The sequence below is a fragment of the Miscanthus floridulus genome, chromosome 17 (genome assembly GCF_019320115.1).
Source record: "Miscanthus floridulus cultivar M001 chromosome 17, ASM1932011v1, whole genome shotgun sequence".
Taxonomy (NCBI): domain Eukaryota; kingdom Viridiplantae; phylum Streptophyta; class Magnoliopsida; order Poales; family Poaceae; genus Miscanthus; species Miscanthus floridulus.
The window spans coordinates 72,443,342-72,454,387 of record NC_089596.1 but is presented as its reverse complement, the minus strand read 5'-3'; the positions used below and the strand labels follow the sequence as shown (position 1 = coordinate 72,454,387).

Sequence of the window (11,046 nt, the reverse complement as noted above, 5' to 3'; positions counted from 1 at the left end):
CCCCCCCCCCCCCCCCCAGCGCCTCCACCACACCAAACCGGTTCAGCCCGGGCCTAAGCCCCCAACACCCTGCTCCAGCCTCAGAGCAGACCACCGCGCCTGAATTGGGCGGCAATTGGGGGGAGGATTCGCGGCAGGTAGGGCGCTGATCCGTTGGCGAGATGATTGCGGCTGTCAACCGAGTGCCGGCTGGCTGGGGCGAGGATGAGATGTCCGTGCTGCCGCGGCACACCAAGGTGGTGGTCACCGGCAACAACCGCACCAAGTCGGTGCTCGTGGGCTTGCACGGAGTCGTGAAGAAGGCCGTCGGCCTCGGGGGATGGCATTGGCTGGTAATTCGCTGCTTCCGCCTTGCAATTGCAGATTCTTTGATCCCAGATCTTGCTTTGCTGCAATGCGAATTGCTTTTCTAGTTGTCAATTTTGGGTTTTAGTTGCTCTAGGGTTTCGATCAGGTCCGTGTGTGGAGGATTTACCCTGATTTAGCTCGGATTGCTAATCTGGATTAGTTTATTGGAGTTCAGATCGATCTTGTTTTCTTTACCTTTTTTTTTCAAAATTCTTTGTTTAAATTATTGCTGGACTGTTGTACCTTGCAGTTTGATTCAGCATTGGACTATTCCTAATTTCTCTTGCAGTATTGCCATTAAATTTATTCCCAAGATTATCTAATCTCAATTTTGCTGTTGAAACTTTCCCCAGCTACTTGCAGTTATTCAAACGAAAACTCAGATCTTGGTTCCTCACTGTCACTGCATTGTCCGTGGTCCTGATTGAACTACAGAGTTTCATTTTGGCTGATCTGCATTTGAATTGGGCTCTGCGTCAATTGTGAAACTCGTGGCCGTGGATCATTATTGCTTGTTGCCTTGGATGTTTTAGGTATCTAGATTTGAGTCCTTGCGTCTTTTTAGGGGATTTCGATTGAGCTGAAGAAGGCCGTCGGCCTCAGAGGATGGCATTGGCTGGTAATTCGCTGCTTCCACCTTGCAATTGCGGATTTTTTAATCCCAGATCTTGATTTGCTGCAATGTGAGTTGCTTTTCTAGTTGTTAATTTTGGGTTTTAGTTGCTCTAGAGTTTCGATCAGGTCCATGTTTGGAGGGTTTACCCTAATTTAGCTCGGATTGCTAATCTGGATTAGTTTATTGAAGTTCAGATCGATCTTGTTTTCTTTACCCTTTTTTCTTTCTTTCTTTCTAATTCTAGGTTTAAGTTATTGCTGCACTGCTGTACCTTGCAGTTTGATTCAGCATTGGACTATTCCTAATTTCTCTCCATCTAGGTTGCAATATTGCCATTAAATTTATTCCCAAGATTGTCTAATCTCAATTTTTCTGTTCAAACTTTCCGCAGCTACTTGCAGTTATTCAGAAGAAAACTCAGATCTTGGTTTCTCATTGTCACTGCATTGTTCGTGGCCCTGATTGCACTGCAGAGTTTCATTTTGTTTGATCTGTATTTGAATTGGGCTGTCAGCATCAATTGTGAAACTCGTGGCCGTGGACCATTGTGAAACTCGTGGCCGTGGACCATTGTTGCTTGTTGCGTTAGGTACCTAGATTTGAGTTTGGCTGTAGTCCTTGCTGTCTTTTTAGGGAATTTGGATTGAGCTGCGTTTCTTTGTTATTTCTGGAGGCAGCTCTTAAATTATTTGTTCCTGTATGCGTCTCGATTTGAGCCTTGCCACTCAGAAACTTGGGAGGATATTCTGAGGAATGCCTGCAAGTTGTACGCACGGTATATCATTATTTCACTGTTCCTTGCATTGTGCCAACACAATGTATCGGTTAATTTGATTTTAGATTTATCCTTTCTGTTTTATTTTGCAAAATATTTATCTATCCAAATAGCTCATTCAAGCAACCATCATTGTCTCGACGAGCTATTGAGTTCACACCCCTCTGGATCTGAACTCTTTACAGCCAAACCTTGACAGTACGAATTTTTGGGTAATTAACAATATATTATATTATGTGAGCATTTTTTGGTTTAATAATGCTATGCTAGAGTCATAGGTCTGTAAATGAAATCATGCTTTGCTGATTTCCAGCGATGTCTGGTTCTGGTTCCGAACTTCCAATAATTAGATGGTGCATTGATTTAGACATCTCATCTCACGTGATATTTTGGCCCTATTTGGCTGACTGTTCTTGTTTTATTTATCTATATGACCACCATAGGTTATCCTCTGGTGTTTGGATCCCACCACCCTCAGCACGCGCGCCACCACTCATTGCTGTTTTAATATGTAGTATTCTTTAGGCCCTTTATAGCCATTTGATTCCTGAATATACACAACTCGAAATGGGGCAACCATAGGATGCTTTTGTGCTAAAATTTGCTTTCAAATAAACTTGTCAATTGTCATGGTAGAAGTCACTAACTTTTATCAAATGATATTGGCTTTATGTTTGCGCTTATATTCCTAAAAACCTGATGTTCATCTGCTCTCAAATTCCAGGTTCTTACTAATGGAATAGAGGTAAAGCTGCAGCGTAATGCTTTAAGTGTGATTGAACCTCCGACTGGCAACGAGGAGGATGATAAATTTGATTGTGAAAACATGCAGTGGAATAGTTCAGATATGGGTAAGATACCAGGATTGTATTTTCATTCACAAATCACAATGCTTTGTCTGTTTCACAGTTCGTGTCTAGAACTGATTCTTATATAATTGATTGATTCCCTGATGTTTCATTTCAACTCAAGTGAGCATAGATCTCGGTTTTATTTGTGTAGTTATTCATTCTTGGAGACCGAGTATTACTCACTCTGTACTAGTTTCGTCAATCTTCTACAGTACTGGTCATATGTTTTGGATTGCACAATTCAGCAGCAGAAGTAGAAAATAAATCCGAAATACAGTCAGATCTATCCAAGACAAACACACAAGTTCTAGAGACAAATAATGTTCCTTATAGGAACTAGCATTGCATTTGATTAAAGAACATCTGAAAAATATCTACATGCCATTAGGTCACGGACCTGTACAGATTGAATTTAGTTTGAGGCACAGTTTTCTTGTTTCCTAACCATGTCCTGCAACTTGGTTATATGCGTCTGAAATGCTGGCTTATTTAATCTTCTTTCTTGCAGCCTCCGATGATGCACAATCACCGAAGCCACAGCGGTCAAGGAGCAGGCAGCATAGGGGTTTCCACAGAAAATCCCTCAGCCGCTCAATGTCATGTGACTCCCACTCCAAGGCGTCTGTGTCATCTTCCTCAAGAGCTCACACGGTGCGACTTTCGCTTCCTTGGGTTGTGGACTTGATATCATTTTGTTGGAATCCAACAATCACTTTACAGTAATCTGTGTTGATGACTTTATATGTAGTTTTGCTCTCAGTCGTTGCTCAATTATTTTTGGACCACATTGCTTCTGCAGCTTGTATCTTTACATTCTTTTGACTGGTAACACTGCAGAAAGTTGACCTGAGCAAGCTAGAACTGACTGCACTGTGGAGATATTGGCGCCACTTCAATCTCGTAAGTACAGCTCAAATTCCTAGATAAGGCCCTACTATCAACTGCAAGTATCCAATTGTGCTTCGATGTTCTAACTGACTGCATTTACTGAACAGGATGCATGCCCTAATCCATCCAGGGAGCAGTTAGTTGATGCTGTTCAAAGGCACTTCACGGCCCAGGTTGATAAAACAAATTTAACTTCTGACTCCAGTAACTTGCATCATTATGTGAGGTCCTGACAGTCTGCTTTGCTGTGTTAATTCCAATTTGCTTTTGCCCATGCTGAAGCAATTGGATGAGTTGCAGGTCATTGTCGGCTTTGTGCAGGCTGCAAAGAGGCTGAAGACAACTATGAAAGTGGCCTAACAGTGAAGCCTGAACTTCAACTAACAGATTCAAGATAGGATGCAGCATGTTTGATGAATGTTGCCGTGCTATGTAATATATATGCATGAAGTTCTTTAGATTCAGGTGGCTAGTTAATGGACAACTAGACTATGTTAGCCTCATCTGATGTAGATATGCAGTATCCTGTCTAAAGATGTTTCAACCTCTAGCTCAGTTCTTTCCTGCTGACTGGATGTGGATTGAAATGACAAGTTTAAAACAAGTTCTTTAGTCACCCTTCTCGATGTTTCACCATTATATTTAGCACATGTTTTGCCCAAATTGCATGCAGAACTAATCAGGAATGCAGAATATGGTGTCTAGAAGTGCCAGCGAATTACCGAGTCTCATGTTAAAACCCTTCTGCAATAGTAGCCGAGAACTTTTTAAGTGAGCATGTGGTAAGACTGCTGAGTAATGGCTTGATAAAAGCAGTAGCACCAATCTTCATCACGTGGAGCTTTTGTAGCAATCTCGAACAGTTGAATGCTTTTGGAAGGTGAGCTGCAGTTAGCAGTAGCACCAAGACAAATCGATCACCATAAGAGAAGCTATTAGTCCTGTGTGACAACAAAAATCACATGGAATAAATTGGGGTCATTCAAAGTAAGAGCAATATGACCATTGTAATAGCATATGAACCTGTCCATCACTAGTTTTCTGTTTGAGAGTAATCACAACTACGGTATATTTACTTAGGACAAAACAATGGGGATAAGACAAGACAATGTTGATGCCCTAATCTCAAGAAACAAAAATGTCAGACATCTTATGGCTTGTTTGAGTAAAACATATTCCCTCCCAATACATATGGATTGGAGTGGACAATGTCGATGCTCTAATCTCAAGAAAACAAAAATGTCAGCCATCTTATGGCTTATTTGAGTAAAACCTATTCCCTCCCAATACATATAGATTGGAGTGGAGAATGAACTATTTTCCCCTCCAATCCTTCCCAATACATGGATTGGACGGGATTATTTTGTTTCCAAACGATTCCTAATGTTGCTGGATACCTAGGAACACCACCATGTAAAGCAGAACAGAAAGAATGCTTCCATAATGGAGTGTTTGGGTCCCATTTTAGATGGGGTGCTGCATCATGAGTTTATTCCTCAAATCTAATGGAATGACCTCATTCGTCATACTAGTACTAATTATTAGAGCAAGTTTAATAGTTGAGACAAGCACTTGGCTGTAAGAGGCTCCACGTCAGATTATAGACCAACTTATACAACAATTTGTCTCTTTTTTTGAAGGCAACAATTTGTCTCTTCACAAATTCCAATACACCTGGTTTCATTATGCTGGACCCGGTGGTCAGTCTCAATTTGCATATAACGTAGTTTTCTCTCTCCTTCGTTTGGCTCAGCAAATTAATTTGAGGTTCTTGGAAAGCGTGTTCAGCTAGTCGCCAAGTTCATCGCCAAGCTCACCATTCTCTCTCATCCAGCTCAGACAAAAATCTGACATGTTAGTCGATTCGACTATTGTTGGACCTGCTCTTAGCTTGTGAGGAATGAGGTAGTGATGGATCAATTGATTCCATTCCACAAACCAAACAAAAAACTAGAGAGTGAGATGATGATGGACCACTTCATTCCAAAAACAAACACCCCCTAAGTGATACGCTGATTTCAAATTTGCTTAGAAATTCTTCAAGTAACATAGCTCCAGATTTTTCATATTTTGAACAATTCATCTAAATCATTATGCATAACCTTCCTTTTCTACTACAGAACAAGTCTTGATACTAAACAGAGATCTCACAGAATTTCTACATATGGCATATATGTAGATGGTGCATCGTGCTACATTGCTACTACTTTATTGATGAGACAATGGATGCTTCCTAATTTGTAAAGAAGTTCAATAATAAAAGGGCATTGCTCTTGCCCAATTCCCATAAAACAAAAGGAGTTAATCCTTGTTGGATGATAAAGCAAGGTATAGTTTTATTGGTGATTAGCATAATACTTCACTTACCTCTATTTGTTGATCCAGGCTTCCAGGACACTGGGTGCTTCCCCACAATTACCTGCAAAACATGGTACTTTCTAGAAGTTCCTACAAAATTTCAAATTTATCTTGATTAACTGCAGTTCCCATGTGACATTATGAAACAACCTTGCAACTAATTGAAGGATGCACAGACCATGAAAGGTCAAAATCAACAGAAGTTTTCTAATCATTTAGGAGAACTCATGATAGGTAAGGTGATCCTATCATATTTACCATACTGGCTAGAAACAGAAGCAACAGTTCTTCCAAAGGTGAAGTGAAAAAGGTTGAGGAAAAGAAAGTCAATGAAATCTCATTTTCACTCTCTGGAAAAATATGTTTTTTAAGTTTGTCTTAAACTTTAGGGTAAAGCACATTTTACACCCTCAAACTGTTGCTGAAGTATAATATTGACATCCAACAGCCCTCAACTACTGAAACCGGCCAAATTGCCCTGCTGATCCCATTCAAAGGATGTTTTCCAGTGCTGTGGCACTGACAATGAATCAGTTTGACATGTAAGCGCTTATGTCACTAATCACCCCTGCGCACGCGCAAAGCACGCGCAGTGGTGATAAATCAAAGTAAATAGCAATAACAAATATATAACTGCACCTATGGTTAACATTTTGGCATTCTTCTATTTCCATCTTCTCCCTTTCCTTATCTCCTTAGGGGAAACAGAAAGAGATAAACCTTGGAGATCCAGGAGTGATGTGGATGACTGGATGGTGAGATGGCAAATTCCAGTGCCATGGACTTGCAGTTGCAGACTTACAGTTGGTTCTTTAACTCTTTAACGTTTTTTCTCCCAAGATCAGTAAGGGAATCCTCAACAGAAATCGCCCACTGTTAGGTATTTAAGCTCTTCGTCACCACGTAGGACCCACATGTAAGGTTTTTTTTTAAAAAAAATCCTTTCTCTCCAACCGCATCTCTCTCCCATCATGTGAACCCAGGCACCAGCGAGCAGATTTGATCTGCGCCGCTGCTGCCGGCCCCATCGCCGCTCCGACCAGGACGCCAGGTGGGCCAGCCTTGTCTCTTCTTGCACCGCCACTCATCGGCCACGTCTCCTCCCACGCCGCCGCACTTCCAGACCCGTGCGCCATTGGCCTTGTCGCTCGCTCCACTCTCGTAGCCATTTCTTGGAAATTAGGATTCATAGCTGGGGCACGGTGATGGCAGGGAGCTTGCGAGCACGCGCCACCCAGTTGGTGGCCACCCATGTGTACGCGCCGTTGGCTGGGCAAGCACGCACCAGCGTTTGGATCCACCGCCAGGATTAGTCTAGTGGGAGCCGAGAGGGCGCCACTGGAGTCTGGTTCGCTTTCTTCCCAAATTCTACCTGATCTCCTCTCACCTTGTTTTTTTGAGCGAGACCAGCGATGAACAAGTCACTAGCAAGGTTAGTTTTCCGTTTTCTCTAACCTCCACATCGGTGAGAATCCAAGTCAGCTGGCGACTTCAACAATTGTTGGGGACGCCCTAAGCCAACATGAGGATTTCCAATTTATTGTAGTTTTGCACTAATTTCCAAGCCATTCCTCAATTTCACTATCCATAGTTTTCCACAGCATGGAGCTCCAATTATACAATTTAGAGATGAATCCATTTTCTTATCTGATTTCATATCAAAGCAAATATGAAGGGACATGTGTTACCTTCAAGGGTGAGGATGGATGAAGCTGGAACGATTGTGCTAATGATAAGAACATTGTATATCAATCCATCTTGAAAAAATCACCCATGAAGGCTACAAAACAGATGGTTACATAAGGTATCTTCAGGCGAGCGCTGACCATGATACTGAAGATGCCATTGCATATTCATTCTCTCTCTTTGGTAGTAATCTGATTCCTGTTTCAGGCCAGCCTTTTTTAAGCCATGTATCAGGACTTCATATGTACCCAAGCAAGCAGATATTCTATTAGTTCTCATTTGTGTGAATAGATCAAGAGCACCATTAACTTTGCCAGCTTGAAAATAGGCATTGATAAGGGCTGTGTACGAAACTACATTCTTGTCTGCAGTCAACAATCCAAAAATATGAGCTGCGCATGCAGACTGCCCAGCATAGCCCAATCTGAGTATTAAAACAGATGATATATATGTCCCAAGATTGCAACCAGATTTAATCAATTCCTCAACAATCTCTAAGACTAAATCAAATGAACCAGTTCTGATGTACTGACCAAGAAGAGAACAATATGCAGACCTACCAAGTTCACAGCCTACTCCTAAACCATAGCGCATAACTGCGAGCCCACAAGACGGTTTACGGTCTGCACAGCTGGCCTCAATAACATCAGACAGGATATGGGTCTCCATTTTCACATTCTTTGGGGCCATTTGGTTAACCATTTGTTCTATAGCAGACCATTTGTTTGCAGACATAAGGTAGAGAATAATACTTCTATCAGTAAGATAGCCTTGATCAGACAATATTGGATCATTCTCAATGCCTTCATATGAAAGGTGAGGGTTTACTTCCCGAAGAAGTTCATCACTATCACCACTAGCTTTTAGAGCTTCTAGTGCTTCCAAAAAAATAGGTCGACGAAGGACAATGAAATGCTCCTTCATGTACTGAAGAATGCAAGTAAGAACTGATGTCTCACCAGCCCTGGAACATTTCTGTACTAAAATATTGCAGAGTGCTTTATCTGGTTGTACACATGCTTCTTTCATCTTGTCCATAATCTCAAGAGTAGCTTCAAATTTTCCTGAAGTCAGTCAGGTTCATGTTAATATATGATGGTACCAAGATTTACAGTGTACTTAAACAAATCAATGACATATGTCAGTAAAAATAGAATTCTAGTTCTTCTAATATTGTTAAATAACCATTCCATTCTTCAATGATGTGCAATAGTAGGTACATTCTCAAGGCTGCAAAATGGAATGGTTGCCGTGACTTCATTCTTAGCATGATAATAAGGTCAAACTTAAGTGAATGATGAGAAAATTGAAAGCGAGTTCAGACAAAAAATGAACGGAAAATTGTATAAGAGTAAGGTTTGTAATTTGTATGTTTTTGAAAGGATGTAATTTGTAAGTGAAACTACGAGTCATATGCATTCATTTTCTGATTCAGCTGTTAGCAATGACACGTAAACTCCATTTGATAAAATGAAGTACCAGACTATCCATACCTGCATACCGACATTAACCTCTTCACAACCTACCCTGGACCCCTCTTTTAACATAGCTACCAACAGGATCACATCCCGTCAAATGATTAAAACAAGCCAGCAGCTCTGCTAAGAATGGTATGCAAATGCGAACGAGCCTTTGGCTTGGTGGTCAGGATGCTCGGTGGAGCGCCCGCAGCCTGGGTTCGAGCACTGCTCGTAGCAGGTTTTCGCACTGGGGTTTTCCCCCCATTTTCTTTGCAGCCTCAAGCGCGGATGCTCTACAATGGTCAAGGTGTCGTGCCCGTCATTCTTAGAGTTCGTTGATCTTCAAGTACCTCTCAGCTTGCGCACAGTGTGTGCGTGTGGTGTGGGGTGTGAGTTTGTGTTTAAGTTCAGATACTACAGCTTGTCCTTGAATTATCGGGGCATCAAAAAAAAAAGAGAATGGTATGCAAATGGCGTCGCACAGGCATCTGGTCGAACACCTAACCTGTGTCGGCGAGATGCTCGATGAGCACCGTGTACGTCTTGCAGGTGGGGCGCAGCCCTTCAGCCACCATCTCTCTAAACACCCCCCGCGCCTCCTCTGCCCTCCCGGCGTCGAACAGAATCTTAACGCACGCGGTGTAGCTGACGACGGTAGGCCTGCTCCTCGCCTTCATCTCCGCCCACACCCGCATGGCGCCGTCGACGTCACCAGCCCGCGCGAGCCAGTGCATGACGGTGGTGAAGGTGGCGGCGTCGGGCGCGACCCCGGCGCGGAGCATCTCGGCGAGGAGGCGGAGCATGGCCGGCACGCGGCCGGCCTCCCCGAGGAGGTGGATCATGGAGGTGTAGGTGAAGCGGTCGTGGCGGAAGGTGCACGACGCGGTGGCCGCCAGGCGGAAGAAGAGGAAGGCCTTCTGGAGCGGAGGGTGGGTCTTGAGCACGCGCGCCACGGTGTGGGAGTCCCAGGCGAGGCCGGGGAGGGAGAGGAGGAGCGGGCGCGCCGCCGACCAGGGGTGGTCGCGGAGGATGGCGGTGGCGCGGCGGACGACGTCACGGGTGTAGGTCGGCGCGGCTGTGGGAGATGGCTCGGCTTTCCCGGCGGTTTTGGGTTGGCGGCGGCGAGGTGATCTGGTGAGGAACCGGCGGCTGCGACGGAGCATGGCGGTCGGTGACTAGGGGTTCTCCGCGCCCTAGTGCACGCGCCGTCACGTCTGGGGACCAGCAGGCAGCAGCCCGTAGCAGTGGCGGCTCGAAGCTGGTTGTGTGGTTGTGGTTGCGGTGTGCCGAGGCAAGCACCTTGTTTCCGCATCTGATGTTTTTTTACAACAACTCATATATTATATTAAAACAGCAGCCATTTTACAAAGCCGGCTTATCTCATATCCGGCTTGTCCAACTTCTTTTTTCAACCGGAACAGTGTTTTTTTCTCACAACATTTCAGTCGGAACAGTGTTTTTCAGCCAACATTCAGCCAACCGAACGGGGAAAGAGGTCCTCAAAAGAAGACCTGGTTACATCAAAGTCCTGCAGCTGGATGGGGAGGCAACAACGTCGAAGGCGATGGGGGAGACAAGGCCGCCGGCGGAGGGTCGCAAGGGCGTCAAAGACGCATACACCCAGGTGGACTGACCGCGCAAAGCGCCGGTTAAAGGTGCGCCGGTTGAGGCCATCGGAGGCAACGCACACCGACGACCGAAGGATGCAGATGGAGCCATCGCCAAAGGTAGAAGAAGAAGCTCAAACCAGGATCCCAGGTGGAGGCGGAGCTGTCGAACCAACACCATACGAGGAGTTGCCTTGCTGAAGAAAGGAGCACCAAGACCGGAGGCTGCTAAACGGAGAGGGATGCGTGCGTCGAAGGTTGCGGATCGGGAGGGGATGGATCTCGCTGGTGACGGATGGATGTGGAAGCGAAAGTGGTAGGGAGGAGATCCATGGGGAAGAAGAAAGGATTTATTTTATTAACACTGACAATGAAATCGACGACATCGATGGCGAGGAAGAAACCAGGAAAGACCACAACAGCTGCTACGACGACGACGCGGACGACGGCAAGACAG

At 44.4% G+C, this 11,046-nt stretch overlaps 2 protein-coding genes across 8 annotated transcripts; one reads left to right on the top strand and one right to left on the bottom strand.

The window, feature by feature from the left end:
- Positions 1 to 4,096, top strand: LOC136515090 (uncharacterized). The gene is made up of 6 exons (XM_066508782.1): positions 1 to 332; positions 2,464 to 2,590; positions 3,099 to 3,241; positions 3,428 to 3,490; positions 3,586 to 3,651; positions 3,761 to 4,096. The coding sequence occupies exons 1-6, from the start codon at positions 162 to 164 to the stop codon at positions 3,836 to 3,838; spliced, it is 648 nt and encodes a 215-aa protein (XP_066364879.1). The 5' UTR covers positions 1 to 161; the 3' UTR covers positions 3,839 to 4,096.
- LOC136515089 (pentatricopeptide repeat-containing protein At2g01390-like) lies at positions 3,248 to 10,261 on the bottom strand. Of its 7 annotated transcripts, none has more exons than XM_066508776.1 (5): positions 9,488 to 10,261; positions 7,525 to 8,586; positions 5,846 to 5,926; positions 4,201 to 4,419; positions 3,248 to 3,811 (listed from the first exon to the last, which is right to left on the bottom strand). In XM_066508776.1, exons 1-2 carry the CDS (start codon positions 10,143 to 10,145, stop codon positions 7,604 to 7,606), a joined length of 1,641 nt encoding a protein of 546 aa, XP_066364873.1. In that variant the 5' UTR covers positions 10,146 to 10,261; the 3' UTR covers positions 3,248 to 3,811; positions 4,201 to 4,419; positions 5,846 to 5,926; positions 7,525 to 7,603. The 7 variants fall into 7 exon arrangements, with proteins under 7 accessions (XP_066364873.1, XP_066364877.1, XP_066364874.1 ...); XM_066508780.1 differs by having other exon boundaries at positions 4,201 to 4,363; XM_066508777.1 differs by having other exon boundaries at positions 5,846 to 5,897.
- Positions 10,262 to 11,046: the final 785 nt, after the last annotated feature.

Coding starts and splice junctions, on each gene's coding strand:
- LOC136515089 (XM_066508775.1), bottom strand. CDS start 10,145: ATGCTCCGTCGCAGCCGCCGGTTCCTCACCAGATCACCTCGCCGCCGC. Junction 8,587..9,487: donor CGAGCATCTCGCCGACACAG/GTTAGGTGTTCG, acceptor GACTGACTTCAG/GAAAATTTGAAGCTACTCTT.
- LOC136515090 (XM_066508782.1), top strand. CDS start 162: ATGATTGCGGCTGTCAACCGAGTGCCGGCTGGCTGGGGCGAGGATGAG. Junction 2,591..3,098: donor GTGGAATAGTTCAGATATGG/GTAAGATACCAG, acceptor TCTTTCTTGCAG/CCTCCGATGATGCACAATCA. Junction 3,491..3,585: donor ATTGGCGCCACTTCAATCTC/GTAAGTACAGCT, acceptor TTTACTGAACAG/GATGCATGCCCTAATCCATC.